The 15,803-nt window shown below is 40.5% G+C and overlaps 1 protein-coding gene across 2 annotated transcripts in view; it reads right to left on the bottom strand.

Annotated features, from left to right (window-relative positions):
- Positions 1-15,063, bottom strand: part of Tek (TEK receptor tyrosine kinase) — a 92,408-nt gene extending 77,345 nt beyond the window's left edge. The window contains exon 1 of one of the 2 annotated variants that reach the window (XM_048360047.1): positions 14,672-15,063. In XM_048360047.1, the coding sequence (XP_048216004.1) occupies positions 14,672-14,723 (52 nt within the window). In that variant the 5' untranslated portion in view covers positions 14,724-15,063. The remainder of the gene's footprint in view (positions 1-14,671) is intronic. The other variant, XM_048359968.1, reaches the window with a different exon arrangement.
- Positions 15,064-15,803: the final 740 nt, after the last annotated feature.

The raw sequence follows: 15,803 nt of genomic DNA, 5'->3' as shown, positions 1-15,803 counted from the left end.
GTAAAACCGTAGGGAAGAACAACAAAAGAAAAAGGTATAATTTCACATAGTAGGTTGACAATAACAACAACGATAAACCACTTATTCCCATAACTTGCCGTTCATTTCGCTTAGCACCATCTTATGTGTTCATATGTACATAACTATTGAGCTATTGTGATCTTCTGCTAGGACTATCCTAGACATATACTAATTATCACCAATGAAATAACCCCCTTTTACAGCCATTTGAAGTTTAGAAAAAAAATATGCTGGATCAGGTTTGGAATGGATGTGGGTAAGAAGATCTTGCTTCAAGGAATCCAGTCAGACCTGTGCTAGAGGTTCTGTACAATCACCAAAGCAAGAAACCTTCCCACTGTTAACCTAGTATTGGGAGTCTGATTGCACCTGACACAGTTTCATCGCCCCATGCTTCCATCACTCCTGTCTCCTTTATTAGAAATGCTCTTTTAAGTCTGGAAACACTGGTGTCTGCTCATGGAGCCTGACTGCCCCTGGCTGAGTCAATGTCTCTCTTACCTATGTAGCCTTGAACTGTGTTGGCTCTGAGCTTTGAAGGAAACTTCATTGCTGTCTGAACTTACCTGGTGGTATGCATACATGGCCTATGTTCATTATTCACAAGTCTTATATCTATGAATTTTCCCAATCGGCAAAATTTATTTTTACTTCAAAATCCATGCTGGCAGTGAGTTTTTCCCAGGCATTTGGACGCGTACAAAGTCTGCCAATACACAAGGTCCCAACGGAGGGGCACCAAGCACCTTTCTGTTCATCTCTCATATGATAAATACGCTTCCTCTCTGTGCTATGTGTAGTGTCACAGTTTTTGCATTTTTTTTTTTTTGCTTTTTGTTGTCAATTTTACCATTTTCATTGGTTCCCAAGAGTCATGAATGCCAAAATGTTATCTAGCACTCCTAAGCACAAGATGCCTGCTAGGTAATGTAGGAGAAAAATATGAGTTAGATAAGCTTTATCCAGGCAAGAGTGCTATTGGACAAGAATTCAGTGTTAATGACTCAGCCACATATATTAAACAAAAACACACATAAATAAGGATTTTATCTGTTAATGGAAATGTTATAACCAGAGGCTTGCAGGAATCTGGCCTTGTGCTTATGATAACAGGGATAACAGGAATCTACTGAGTATCTAGCTGGAAATCACACCTTAGCAGCAACATCCTTAGCCGCAAACTGTTTTATTTGTATTTATATGTGCAGAGTTATCTGACCCAATTCTAGGCACAATAGGCTAGAAAGGGTTGGGTGGCAATGAGATGTGTTGAAAGGGGGTCAGGTGAACTGGAATGACATTTACAAGAGTCCTTTTATTCATGAAGGATGCGGTATCAGACCCTGTATATGCTATTTCTTTCCTATGCATATACAAACTGAATGCCATTTCCATCTTAATTAAGCACTTAGCACATTCCAAGGGCATAACTTTTGCCATTGAAGAGACAAGAGCCAAACTAGCATGAGCTTTTTCCTTCTACACAATTTAAAAAATATATAATTCATTCTCTCTTAGTGTGTATATCTCTGTGTGTGTGTGTGTGTGTGTGTGTGTGTGTGTGTGTATTTGGGACTTGAATTCAGGGCCTTGTGCTCTCCCTTAGCTTTTTCTGCTCAATGCTCACACTTTACCACTCTCCCCTTCCATATTTTTTTCTGATTAACAGGAGAAAAGGATCCATCCTATTGGTCTGATTTCAAATCAAAATCCTCAGACCTTACCACCGTGCATAGTTAGGATTACAGGTTTGAGCCACCAGCACCTGGCCTATGATTCATTCTTACTGTAGAGCATAGCAACCTCAGTATATACTTTTCCTTCCTTATTAAGCCAAGGTCTTATACTTTTTTTCATATATGACTTCTTTCTGACATCTTCCAATGTCCAGCACCACTACTATAGAACTTAGGGCCATTATTCAGGGTCACTTGAACGTAAGAACTATGACACTGTTACCATTGAACTGACTACCAAGATGGCTACTCTGCTGATGGTGGGCATGTAGAATTTAGAGGGCTGGATATGCCAAAAGGATAATTCCCATCCTGGGTGGACAGAGTAGAACAGCAGATGATTTAATGTCAAATTGGTGGGCAATTTAAAACTTATGAATTATTTATTTCTGGACTTCTCTTTGTAGTTTCTCTGGCCTGAGGTTTACTGGAGATAACTAGAACTGTGGAAAGCAAAGCTACAGCTAAGGCAGGACTACTACATCCAGAGTCGAAGACAGAGTACTCTTAGGAGAAGTACTCCCAATGCACAGGGAGACATCAGAAATAATTCCAGCTAATATTTCTGGAGCAATTGTTATGAGCTGTGTTTGGCTAAGCATTCAACATAATTCATATCATGTAATTGTCACAATGCTTTAGAACAAGTAATATTTATTGACCTTGTGTTTCCTAAACATGAAATGACTTGTCCAAAGGCACACAGCTATCACATCGTCAAATAGGGCTCCAGCCCAGATTATCTGTCCATGGCATCTATCCTCTTATCCACTTGACCAGAAGATGCAAAGATATGCTTGGTAAGGCTTATAATATGTGAGTTTCACCAGGAAGTGATCTATAGGAAAAAGAAAAAGGATCTCCTAATTGAAGCTAGTCCAAATTACTGGCTCTCGTTGGCCTCAATGAGAAAGCAGTGATGCACGTAATAGTGATTCTTCCCCTGGCTGGCCACAGCACTGCCTTTTGTTGATCCCAGTCCTGCAGCTGGCAGACTCATGCATTACTCACGTTGGAATCATACTTTGCAGATGGCTTATACTCTCTAGAGTCATTCAGTGGTCAGGGCTGTGTCCAGACCTGGTAGATTACTACAGGCCTCTGAATGCAGCTGAGCTTCGGCAGCTGTTGTGTGTTTTTGGCTCCAGTTCCATACCTCTTGGCAGGTGGTTTGTGTGGAAAGCAGTGCTGACGCTGGGTGTGAAATGCACAGGCTGGAGAGGCCAGGCAGTACAGAGCAAGCTTAGGCAGTCAGAGGCCCTGAGTCTCTCGCAGGGAGGCACTTAGGAGAGATAGAATAGGAATATATAAACTTGAATGACTTGGGCCCCTGCGGAAGGTCACTCCTTCAAGTCCTTCAGTGGGTTGAAATGGGTAGTGAGTAGGCCATTTTGGGTAACCAATCTTTCTCTCAGCTCCTCGGATAGTGAAGCCTCCATCATACATGGGTAGTGATAGATGGGTAAAATTGGTGACAATACTAAGATCTATTTAGTGTTTTTTAAATGTAAGCATTGTTCCAAATGGCTTATGTGGATTAACCCATTCTTCCCTCCAAATTTCATGAGGTAGGTACCATTATGATGTAAGCTTTATAGAAGAACACAAATGTCTTCTCTCACCATGAAATCCAATAGTGCTGCTGTAGGTTAAATCATTGCCCTCCTCCCATCAACCCCCCTTGCATCCACATACTTGTTTTGTCCTCTTCAGGGCCAAGTGCACTTTCTAGCCTTTGAGTTTGGGTTTAACAGTGTGGGAGTTCTGAGCCTAGGCCCTAAGAAGCCTCACTCATTTCCCTGTGTCCACTTGGTCCTCTTGTGTTTCTAACATCAACAGGAAAAAGAAATTCCTAATCTGCTGATTCAAGAAGGAGGAAGTGAAAACAAAGCCATCAAACAACCCACATACCCTGAAGCAAGAAGCGACCCCAGCTTGTAAGGCCAGGACAGCCGTGCAACTGTGCCATGCATGAACCATCCAAACTCTAAATGACTCACAAGGACATAAGTAATCATTAGCAGTAATTCCGTCACTGGTCATTCTGGAAGTCATTTGTTAGACTGTGATAACTAACCAATGCAAGAATGAGGAGGCTGAGGTACTATGACTGCACACACCAGCTTTATGCTTTAATTTACATCACTCTCCACATTCCATTATGCCTGAAGAAACTTAGGCTTTAATGACCTGCATGTATTTCAGCAAAGTGCTGAACTCTGGTCCCCACTGTCAGCATCTATAAAAGGAGCAGGTTGAATTGAAACAGCATTTCTTAAGATGTGAAACATGGGGCTGAGAATGTGGCTTAGTGGTAGAGTGCTTGCCTAGCATGCACAAAGCCCTCGGTTCAATTCTTCAGCATCACACAAACAGCAAAAACCAGAAGTGGCACTGTGGCTCCAGGTGTAGAGTCTAACCTTGAGCAAAAAGAAGCAAGGGACAGTGCTCAGGCCCTGATTCCAAGTCCCAGGACTGGCAAACAGAAAAAAAAAAAAAAAAAAGAAAAGAAAGATAGAAAACATTAGCTCCATGTGATACCTCATTTCAAAAGAAAAGGATTCTCCAGGTGGTTCACACCTATAGTCACAGCAACTCAGGAGGCTGAGGATCCTCCAAGGAGAATCACTTGGCATAGGAGGCTAGGACTAGCCTCTGAAACATAAAAACAAGCCTATCTTTAAATATATATGAATTAATTTTTTAAATGTCAAAAATAATTTAAGATTGTCTTTGAATTAGTATCCTGTGAGGACATTATAATCTTTAAAGTCTGACTATCCTTCTCTTCATGGCCCTGCCAAAAATAAAATAAAATCCAGCCTACCACAGTGTATTTAGGAACCTAAAATAATTTTGTAATTCAGGTTATTTTCAGACCATATCCAGAGAAAGTACAGTATTTGTGATGAGACAGATCTCTTTGTCCATCATTAGCAACCTAAGTCAATATGCTACCTACACAGTTTATTCTAACAACCCTATTATTAATTGACTAAACTTTTTCCTTAGCCTCTTTAGAAATTAGCCTCATGTAATCAAATGGCAGGTATTATACATATATACTTATGAATTTATCTATAAATGAGTGGATATATTAGTATAATATATGCAGGTAAATGCTACAACTAAAATATTCTTCAAAGCACCACATAATCTCATCTTGCAGGCCAGCAGTAGTCGACATAATGCATTTAGAGGACAATTCATCTTATCGAAGGCCTGGTTAAAACACTTCTCTGCCTGCACTGGAGTGTGGAGCATGCCTGGTGCTAAGAATAGGGACATTCCAAACACCACTCAAAGCTCAGTGGGCAAAGCCAACAAATGAACTGTGAGTTGTAATCTAATGTTCTAAGTCGTATATCAAAAGCATGCACAAGGTTGCCCATGACTGACACCTCTGGGACCTCAATGTGAACTCAGCACTAGTTCATGCAGAAGTTATTTCTGAGCTATAAACAATCTCATAGTAGCTCTCCTAGAGCCACTCAAAGACTTTTCACTTCCTCACCTGCAAAAACTGTCAAGATCTTATATCCATTAACCCTGGTTCCCAGGATAACAGTTCTGACAGGCTTGATCATGCATCCTTTTAAAAGTCCATTCTCCAAATGCATCACCATCAGGCCCTGGGGTCACCTCCCAGGGAATTTATCTGCACACATGCCTTTGCCATCAGGTTGTGTTTTTTGCACACCTGGCTCTAACCCACACAAGGAGGTCAAGAATGATTTCTTGGAAGAAATGATATCTGACCTAAACCTCCAATATATTTTATGGCAGGCAAATGAAGAGGTGATGGCATACACAAAGACACCCCAGTGCAGGCAGAGAAGTGCTTTAACCAGTCAAGAACCAGAGAAAAGAAATTGGAGCTGGTTGAACCATACAAAGGAATTCCTCCTATCTGACAATCTAGATTTTTAACAGAAGCACCAGAACTGACAGCTCTGTTTTTCTTCCCTTGTTCCTGCTATAAAGCCCAGCATTATAAAGAAAAATCCATGGGCTTCTCTCTTAGATGAGCTTCTCACCATTGAAGATGGGGACATGGAGACATAGATGGAAAGGATTTACACAGACAAGAGGATCCAACTCTGTGCATAAAGCAAGCAATTGAGACCATCTGATTTTTAGTGAATGCTTACTATGCACAAGTACTGTACCATACTAAGTATACTAAAAATAGTTTCTCCTGCCTGGCATCAGTGCCTCATGCCTGCAATCCTAGTCACTCAGGAGGCTGAGATCTGAAGATCATGGTTTTAAACTAGCCTGGGCAGGAAAGCCTATGAGACTCTTATCTCCAATTAACCCCCAGAAAACTGGAAGTGGCACTGTATCTCAAAGTGGTAGAGTGCTTGCCTTGAGTGATAAAGCTCAGGGACAGTGCCCAGGTCCAGAGTTCAAGCCCCACAAGAGACAAAAGGATAGTTTCTCTTTTAAAAAAATTTCTCCAAAGCATATGAATCAGTGTCTTCATTGTTTTCAGGACTCAGCCTGAGGTGACCATGAAACACTAGTTAGAAGACAGCACAATGATGTGTTTCAGAGACTGCAGAATTTAGGTTCAGGTCATTCTCAGTTTAAATCATATCCCACTAAAGTATGTGGCCTTTCAACTTGATTCCCTTTCTAGAACGAGAAACCAACTCAAAACAGGTCAAGCAGAGAAAAGAAATTGGGTCCTATAACTGGAAGAGGTGGGGACAGGCCTCTGATCCCAACCTGTTCACCCAAGGATCAAATATGATGAGAATGCCTATCACAGCCCTGTTCTTTGTTTGGGGCTCATTGTTTTCTTACCAAACACCATCTTCCTTCAAGTGGCTAGAGAAGCTATAGCTGCAGGCAGAAAGTGTCCTCAGTAAAGAAAGAGAGCATTTTGCTTTCAAAGTCCTCATGAATTTGCAGGGAAAAAGTCTAAATGGCTGGTGACTCTTACCTCCTCTATGTGAACTAATTGCGATCATTAGATGAATGAGACATTCTCCCCTTATGATTGGTGGTCCTATCAGAATTACATGGCAGGTTTGAAAAAAGATAGACAGGAAGTGGCACTGTGGCTGAAGTGGTAGAGCACTATCCTTGAACTGAAGAGCTCAGGGACAGTGCCCTGGCCCAGAGTTCAAGCCCCACTACTGACAGAAAAAGAAAAAGGGGGAGGGGGAAGAGAGAGAGAGAGAGAGAAAGAGAGAGAGAGAGAGAGAGAGAGAGAGAGGAAGGAAGAAAGAGAGAGAGAGAGAGAGAAAGAAAGAAAGAAAGAAAGAAAGAAAGAAAGAAAGAAAGAAAGAAAGAAAGAAAGAAAGAAAGAAAGAAAGAAAGAAAGAAAGAAAGAAAGAGAGAAAGAAAGAAAAGAAAGACCTCTGGGGCTGGGACTATGGCCTAGTGGTAGAGTGCTTGCCTCATATACATGAAGACTGGGTTCGAGCCTCAGCACCACATATATATAGGAAAAGCCAGAAGTGGCGCTGTGGCTCAAGTAGTAGAGTGCTAGCCTTGAGCAAAAAGAAGTCAGGGACAGTGCTCAGGCCCTGAGTTCAAGCCCCAGGACTGGCAAAAAGAAGGATAGGCAGCTCCAGACTGGATTCCCACTACATTGTAGCTTGGGGTAAGTCATGTAACTATAGTGAGCCTTGATTATCTCAACTATCCAGATGATGAGTAATAATAACTCCTAGTGGGCATGATTGTTGTGACATATGAGAGCTCAGATTCAAGCTCATATGAAACACCATTCACTTGATGGTAGTTGTTTTCATTATTACTGGTACGGTTGTTGTTTTGTGGCCAGCATTTGAATCCCGTCCTAGATTCCCAGATGTCTCAAGCACTCCTGTCTGTAGGGTGGAGTCTCCTTTGGCTCTGTAGCCAGACGCCTTGCACAACCCAGGCCCCCGTGTGCCAAGGTTAAGCTGGTTCACCATCTGATGGCCACAGAGCAGTGAGTGCCTCCCTGGCCCCAGCAATGTCAATACTGCCTTCCTGACTCCGCCTATTGTATCTGGAGGAAAGTGGCGAGCATTGTCTTCCAATGCTCCCCCCAGGAAGCATGATATCACCCTCTAACAAAAGCGGGAAAGCTGACAGATCTGCTGTGCTGGGTGTGCCCACCACACACACCTCACTGGTCAAGCCTTGGACAAGGGGCCTACAACAACCTCACTCAGATACTTAACTAGCCCCTGTGAGCTGGTCTTTAAATTCCTCCCCAGTCTTTGCCCACCCCCACACCAAGTGGGAGGTGATACTGCCAGACGATTAAAATGCACTGCCCCTGGTTGACAGGTGTGTTGAAGACCCAACACTCTACCCACCTGGCAGGCTTTTGTCTCATACCTCCTCCTATAGCTTCGGAGAAGGGACATGGGGAGACACACGGTGAGATTGCTAGAGGTAAAAAGTATTCTTCACGTGGGATGTGAGTTAAGGAAGAGTCCGGCCAGACTGGTGGGAATTGGGTTATCAGTTTAAAATTCCAGAAATGAGGGAGGTAACTCTGGACGTCCCTTTCCTGAAAGCTGGGAGTGACGCCAGCTGATCTGCTGACACCCCTCCCAGTTCTGGTTCTATAATGCGCCAGGGGAAGCTGGCTCTTAAAATAACCTATCTGTAAACTGGTCCCCGATGCCAAGCCTGAAGGCAGTTACCCTGATGCCTGCATCTTACCATCTCCTTCTTAAAATTCCCTCCTCCTTTGTGGGCATCAAAAGGAGGGGGGAAATGGGGAAAGTGAAGGAAGGAGTGACATTGTCCACAAAGAAATGTACTCATTATCTGAGTTAGGAAACAGTAATCCCTCCCCTCTGTACTCCTCAATCATAGCAATAACATATATATATATATAACAATAAAAGTACACACACACACACACACACACACACACACACACACACACACACTCCTCCTGTGGGTACCACAACAACAAAGTCTCCATTCTCCCAGGATAGAAATTTGATTGGTTTTGCTTCTCCTTTAGCCATCTCCTCTTTCTCTCTTTGGCTCTTGGTTTATATCCTTGTCCCTGGATTTACTTACCATAAACCAAAGTTTCTTAAACTCTTTCACTAAATTCCCTTCTTTTGATCTTTGTATCTGGAGAAACAAATTAACTAAATATCTCTTTACATGTAACATGAAAACCAATATGTACAAAACCATTATTTACTTCAACCAAACCAATCTCTGACCAGTTCCTTCTGCCTTTTTTTTTTTTTTTTTTTTTGGCACATGAAATAGCGCTGCCATTATCCAAACAGAATTGCTCCTCCCTGTCAACCTCCAAAAGCAACAAATCACAAACACTGCATTTTCTTCTCCTGAGCAAGGAGGAGAAAACACTACATTGCTCCTGAGAAAGTCCTGTGCTGACTCCCATATCCTTACTTGCCTGGAATATTGAAAAGCCAAATTGGCCCTGGTCAACAATTTCTGTCACTGTAATCTATCCTCCACACAATTAATTTTCTAAGTGCACAGCACAAATATGATAGGACATACACTCTGGTAAATTTCAACGTATACACAATGAGGCACAAGCTATTTAAAGAGCCCCCAAGACACTTTCTGATCTGATCCCAACCTCAATTCAATACTTTCATACTAACATTCCAACTTCACTCAACTCCTCCTCCAGCCTGCCACTCCCTTTATAGATTGCTCCCCCTAATCGAATGTGAGGTCTTGTTTCCCTTCTTTATCTTGACTTTAGATTCACGTATAACACAAAACTATAATTGGCTGTGATTTTTGGCAATATCCATGACTGTTTAGGAGCTCACGAAACATAGGAAAAATCCAACCTAAAATTGATTTTCATATGTAATTCTTTTTCTTTATGTTAAACTTAGTAATTCAGAAGAAGGACTAATGTTCTCCTTAATGACCTTAACATTTATTTGGTTTTTTTTGTGTGTGTCTTTGTTTTGGTGTTAGAGATCAAACCAAAGACCTGGTACATGCTAGACCAGCACTCTGCCAGGGAGCATGCATATTCCACACATCACCATATCTCCCTAAATATTGTGTTTAAGAATTAGAGAGTTGTTAGCCAGGCTTCATTGGCTCAATTCTACAATCCTAGCTTCTCAGGAGACTGAGATCTGATGATCATGGTCCAAAGTCAGCCTGGCCAGAAGTCTATGAGGCTCATCTCCACGAAACTCCAAAAGATACAAAAGCACCAGATGTGGAGCTGTGGCACAAGTAGTAGAGCACTAGCCGTGAACAAAACAAACAAGCTCAAAGAGAGTGCCTAGGCCCTGAGTTCAAGCCCTACGACCATCACACACACACACACAAAAGTGAGGGAGTTGTGTATGCCCTAGGGTCGATTCCCAGCACTGCAAAAAATAAATATCCATACTTAATTTATATTTGGAATTGAATTTTATAGCATTAGATCTAATAAAGGTTTCTGTAGTTTTTGAAAAACTTAGATTTTGTATTTATTTTATATAATACCTCATTATATTACTTAATTACAAAAATTTACAACTTACCTGCCAGTGCCTTTTTATTACCACTAAAATGTGAGCTTAGAAGCCAGACCTCTGTGGCTCACATCTGTAATCCTAGTTTCTCAGAGGGCTGAGACCTGAGGATCACTGTTTGAAGCTAGAGTGGCCAGGAAAATCCATGAGACTCTTACCTCCAATTAATCACAAAGAAACCAGAAGTAGAGCTTTGCCCAAAGTGGTACAGCACTAGCCTTGAGCAAAAAAAGCTTAAGGACACTGCTCAGGCCTTGAGTTCAAGACCTAGACCAACACACACACACACACACACACACACACACACACACACACACACACACTTTGAAAGAGGAAATGACCTATACTTATTTATATTCTGAGTTTCCATACAGTAAAACGTGGCCCTAAGTAAGCCTTTAGTGAGTCACCACTGACAAAAAAGATAGATGAATGAATGAAGATTGGCATAAACAAGACTGATAGATGTCTACTGAATAAAAAGTATGGTTGTATTATGAGTAACATCCAACAATTGTTCAATACCTAATTTTAAACAAAGGTCTGAATAAATGCCCTTTTATGAGGGTATCCTTTATGTTCCACACTGAAAGTAAGAAAGACATTTTCTTTTGACTTTTTAAGCTGAAATATTTAATACTTACTACCCTTTTATGAGTGAATATTACTTTCAATGCATACAAAGTTGATGTGATATAATTCGTGTTATTATTTCAACATGGCTAAAATCCTTTCTACAACATTTCCTTTTTCCTTTGGTCAGCTGTGGAGTATCAACAACTCGTTACAACAACTATTAAAACTTCATTTAATAAACTTCATTTAATAAGCTCTGTTGTCCAAGATTTTAGAGGCTAATTGGGTTAAATATACATGCCCAAATCTCAAAGACACAGTCCACATGGCCTGCACAGAATTAGGAGAAGAACATAAAGAGGAAACATTGGCTTAGGCAGGATAAGCTGAATGGCTTTAGTTGAGTGGAGATAAAAAAAAAAAAGGCCATTTCTAAATTGATGGATAGAATGAGGAATGAATGTGCCTGACCATGGAGATGGGTCTTGCTGAATAGATGGGCAATGAACAGGGACAAATGGATAAGTAAAGGTATTGAGTATTAGGTGAGGTACATAGGTTGATGAGGAATGGATGGCACAAAAATTGAGGGACTGGATTATGTTGAGGTTGTGTAGGAGATAGTCTCTGAGTAAGAAGAGACTTGCATCCTAGAAAAGATTAGATCAGTTAAACTAGCCCGGTGGCCCTAGCAACAATACTTCTTTAATTACACTGCTGTCATTTTTTAAAAAGAGAGTTCTTACTAGCTAGACACAGCAATCATCATTATGACAATCCTGAAAATTTCATCCAGAAAAACAGAGGCTTCAAGAACTTAAGTAATTTGTAATGGTTATCTGATTTGGGCTTTGACATAATAATCTCAGGCTTTTGACTTCAAAATACATGCATTTAACTCCCTCAGCTTGTCTATTAGGTTTGCTGTCAAATTTCTCGGGGTCTTTAGTGTCTAATGGATAGGCTCTATGCATAATGAAGTAATTACTATTTCTGATTTGGACCTTATATTTCTGCTAATGCGACATTATTCCAGGTTGTGTATTATCTTTTCAGCAAACATAGAATATGCTGGCTCCCACAACTGTTTTGTATCACCTAGATGTGAATCAAAAGCACTTTCAGTATACCAGTTCTCCGCTACACTAACACACATAATTGTGCCATCTGAGTCCAAACACAGAACTTAGAATTTATCTGACTAAGGTTGAACCACCTTTCTTACTTATAGAAATCTACATGAATGCTGATCCTGTGCTAACAAGCAAGCCATCACAGGGAATAAGCAGATACCATAATGTCACTTTTTGTGTGTGTGCCAGTCCTAGGCTTGAACTCAAGGCCTAGGCACTGTCCTTTAGCTTTTTGTTCAAGGCTAGTGCTCTATCAATTGAACCATAGCTCCACTTCTGGCTTTTTAGTGGTTAATTGGAGATAAGAATCTCAAAGACTTTCCTACCCAAGCTAGTTTTGAACCATGATCCTCAGATCCTAGCCACCTGAGTAGCTAGCATTATAGGTGTGAATCATCTGTGCCTGACCCACATATGTTTTCTGTGGAATGGAGCCTTGGGGAGACAAATGATAATTTCAGGAAAATTCAGAACCCACCCATGTAAGTCCCCCAGAGCATATACCATAGTCTTGGATGGACTTGGAAGATACTTTCCATCCTGGGGACATAGCTTAGAAGAAATAGATTTGCCAGGCACCAGTGGCTCACATTTGTAATCCTAGCTACTCAGGAGGCTGAGATCTGAGGGTTGTGGTTCAAAACCAGCTTCAGTACGAAAGTCTATGAGATTCTTATTTCCAATTAACCACTCAAAAACCTCAAGTGGTGCTGTGGCTCAAGTGGCAGATCTCTAGCCTATCAGACTAGATAGAGTAACCTAGAACTGTAGCCTATTAAAGGAGCTGGGCTTGAAGAATGGGCTCCTATAGTGGAGACATAAGCAACCTGGACTCACGTTACTGCACTTGCCCCATTCCTGGAATATTCATAGTCATGGGGGTTTAGATTAGAAATGTGTGTTTGCCTTTGATACAACACACTCACCCAACAACTAATACTGTTACCATTACCCTTGACTTCTAACAAGAGCATGAGCATTCTTCCTCTCCCGTCCTTTCTCCTCAAGTCAGCACTGGGGTTAGCTTTGTTTTGTTGTGCTGTGCTTTGTTTTGTTTCAGAGAAGTAAAGTCAATTCAGAGTGATTGTTTGGACCGGAGAATCTTTTTGTTTTACTTTATGACAGCTTTTCTAAGCTTATATTGCAAAGTGCCCTAACATAAACATTTTCAAGGAAATGCTGAGGTAAAACAATGTTATGTGTGTGAGAGTATGTGTATTATTTAACATAAAAGATACGTAGAGCAACTATAGACCCCGGGGCTCTTCAGTGCTCTAATCCCTGTGCAGAATCAGTTCCAGATTTCATGTCACTGGTAAATAGTGCACTTGAAAGCACACCAAAAATAGAGAAACCTAACTATTTAAAAGACAGTATTACTAGAGAAATATAATTTATACACTGCTACAAACAACTTCTATATAAATACTAAAGTCCATCTTAGTCTAATCTCTCATTTCCAGCAATTTGTGAATGCCTTGTTTCCTTTAAAAATATTATTAAAAATCTTAAAACACTTGTGGTTGAAAGCAAACTGAAGACCATTACATGAAGTGGCATTACTCTATCAGAATAATTTAATCATTGAATATTCAATAGAATACATTAAACCCAGAAAAACATAAAAATAACGCAGCATTTACTTATGTATATTCGGATTGACTTCAGTTACTATAAGGTAACCTTACAATATACCATAACTAAACTATATGTAACATACTATAGTATATTGTAGTTATAGTAGTATATAATAGGCTAATCTGTAATTAAGTGCAGTAAAATTTTCCCAGATACATTTCCAACATCATCAATGCAATTCTCATTAGAATGTTTTAAAACCAAAGAAGAGAGATAAATGGTAGTCATAATTTGATACGAAGCTCAGATTGTGAAGCCACTTTCAGCCTGGGTCACATGGACTACCTGGGCTATAGAATTCACAGCTGCCTAAACTCTATGTAGTACACGTACTAAGCCCAAGCTTTTCTGGCCAACCATTTCTCCAGTAATACCCCACATATTTAATAATTTATGTCTAGAAATTGGTAACCTGGTAAAGCTTTAGCATCACTGGGCCAATAAACATTGAAATTCTATATACCAAACATCTTTTAAAATGAAAGGAAAAGTATATCACCTAAATGTCTCTGACCCTAACTATCAGATAAAATAAAAGCCCAGAATTTATTTAAATTTATTTGATTAGACAGAATATGAAATCTTTATAGAAAGGTATTTTGGGTCTCATTTATTACGGAGAACCTACATATTGCCTTAAGTGGCATAATAGCATAAATTTTATTTTATTTTTTAATTTACAGAAGGTTTTCTTTGAAGCAAGCTAAACCAGGTTTTATTCCAGGTTTTTTTTCTATTCTTAATAAGGAAAAAAGAAAAACACTCCAGAACAAGAGAAACAAGAAAATAATGCACCCTAGTAATGAGATCTCTTCAAATCACAGAGAGGACTGATGAATTAACCAGCCCTCAGAGCATCTATGGCACAAGAAGTGATGGTCCAAGAAGAGAATCCTAGAAAAATCAGTTCATGCCACCAGGACTTTGCATTTATTAACTGAGAGTCACCAAGAAACAGCCTCTATGCCACAACAGTCACCCTTGGAGAACAAGCTCTAAGATTTGGTTGAGCCAGCCCATTCATGATAAACACTTTTCACAAACACTATTCACAAATAAAACCAAACCTTACCAGAAAGGAGTAAGCTGAGTCCGTAGAGAATTAAGCCAGCTAAAGAGCCCATGCTTCCCCAAATCTCTCCATCCAGCGTCCACAGATGTGCATGAGGTCCTCAAGATCCTTTCAAAAGCCCAGAGCTTTGTTACTTTCCATTCGCATGTTCTCCTAGCTCTTGTTTACAAGTTGGAGGCAAGAAAGAACAGCACAGAAGCAGGCTGTAACAGTCTCATTTCTGACTGAGCACAGGGAGTTTTAAGTTCCTTTTTCCTGTTTCCTTTGTAGATTAGGATGGGAAAGGCTGTATCTTAAAGGCATTTGGTATCAGCAGGGCTGGGGGCACTGCAAGTCCTGGCCATCTTGCAATTCATCAAAACACTTATCTATTGCTTCTGCTCCTGCCTTCGCTGCTTTTGGAGGGGTAGAGGAATTTTTGTTGGAAGTATAGTCCTGGTCAGCATTTTTCAGAAACAATAGGGGTGTCCTCTCCTAGGCGGGGGAACTGTGAATAACAAGCCCTCCACCTATGTGTGGTATGCGATGAGGTTCAACCCTTCTCTCTAGCAACTCTCTGGGGTCCACTTAGGATCCCCCACAGATGGGGCTTTGTGGAGTGGGGACAGTTTTTGCTTTGTATTTTTGTTTGTTTGTTTGTTTGTTTTTCATGTAACCCAGATGGGTTGAATTGGGGAAAGAAGTATCCTGTGATGAGAAAACACAACCTAGAAAGCAATTCATTTCAGGACACACCAGCTAGATCAACCCTCAACATAGCCACAAGAGACTACAATCCAAACTGTGAGCCCGGCTTCCCTCACACACATGGCCTGTTTGTTGGCCACGAGCCCAAAACACACGCATGCTACTGGCTGCAGCTTTAATTTTTATTAACATTTCATCAGAGGGTGATCTAATTTCTTAAAGAACTTGGCAGAGGAAGATTTTGTAATATGAAGAATTTCATAGTTACAGTGTTTCAGAAGAAAATCAGGTTCAAATCTTAAAAATAAACAGTGTAAGAAATAAACAAAGGGGGTTCTGTGGAAATAAAAAAGAGTGACCATACATATAGGGAGTCCATGGCCAAAAGGAACAAAGGCCACTGGAGTGATTTTAGGTACAATGAGCTCAAATACCTTAAACTTAC

This window comes from Perognathus longimembris, chromosome 1 (genome assembly GCF_023159225.1).
Source record: "Perognathus longimembris pacificus isolate PPM17 chromosome 1, ASM2315922v1, whole genome shotgun sequence".
In the NCBI taxonomy this organism is placed as follows: Eukaryota; Metazoa; Chordata; class Mammalia; order Rodentia; family Heteromyidae; genus Perognathus; species Perognathus longimembris.
This window is presented reverse-complemented; position numbering and strand designations above follow the sequence as displayed.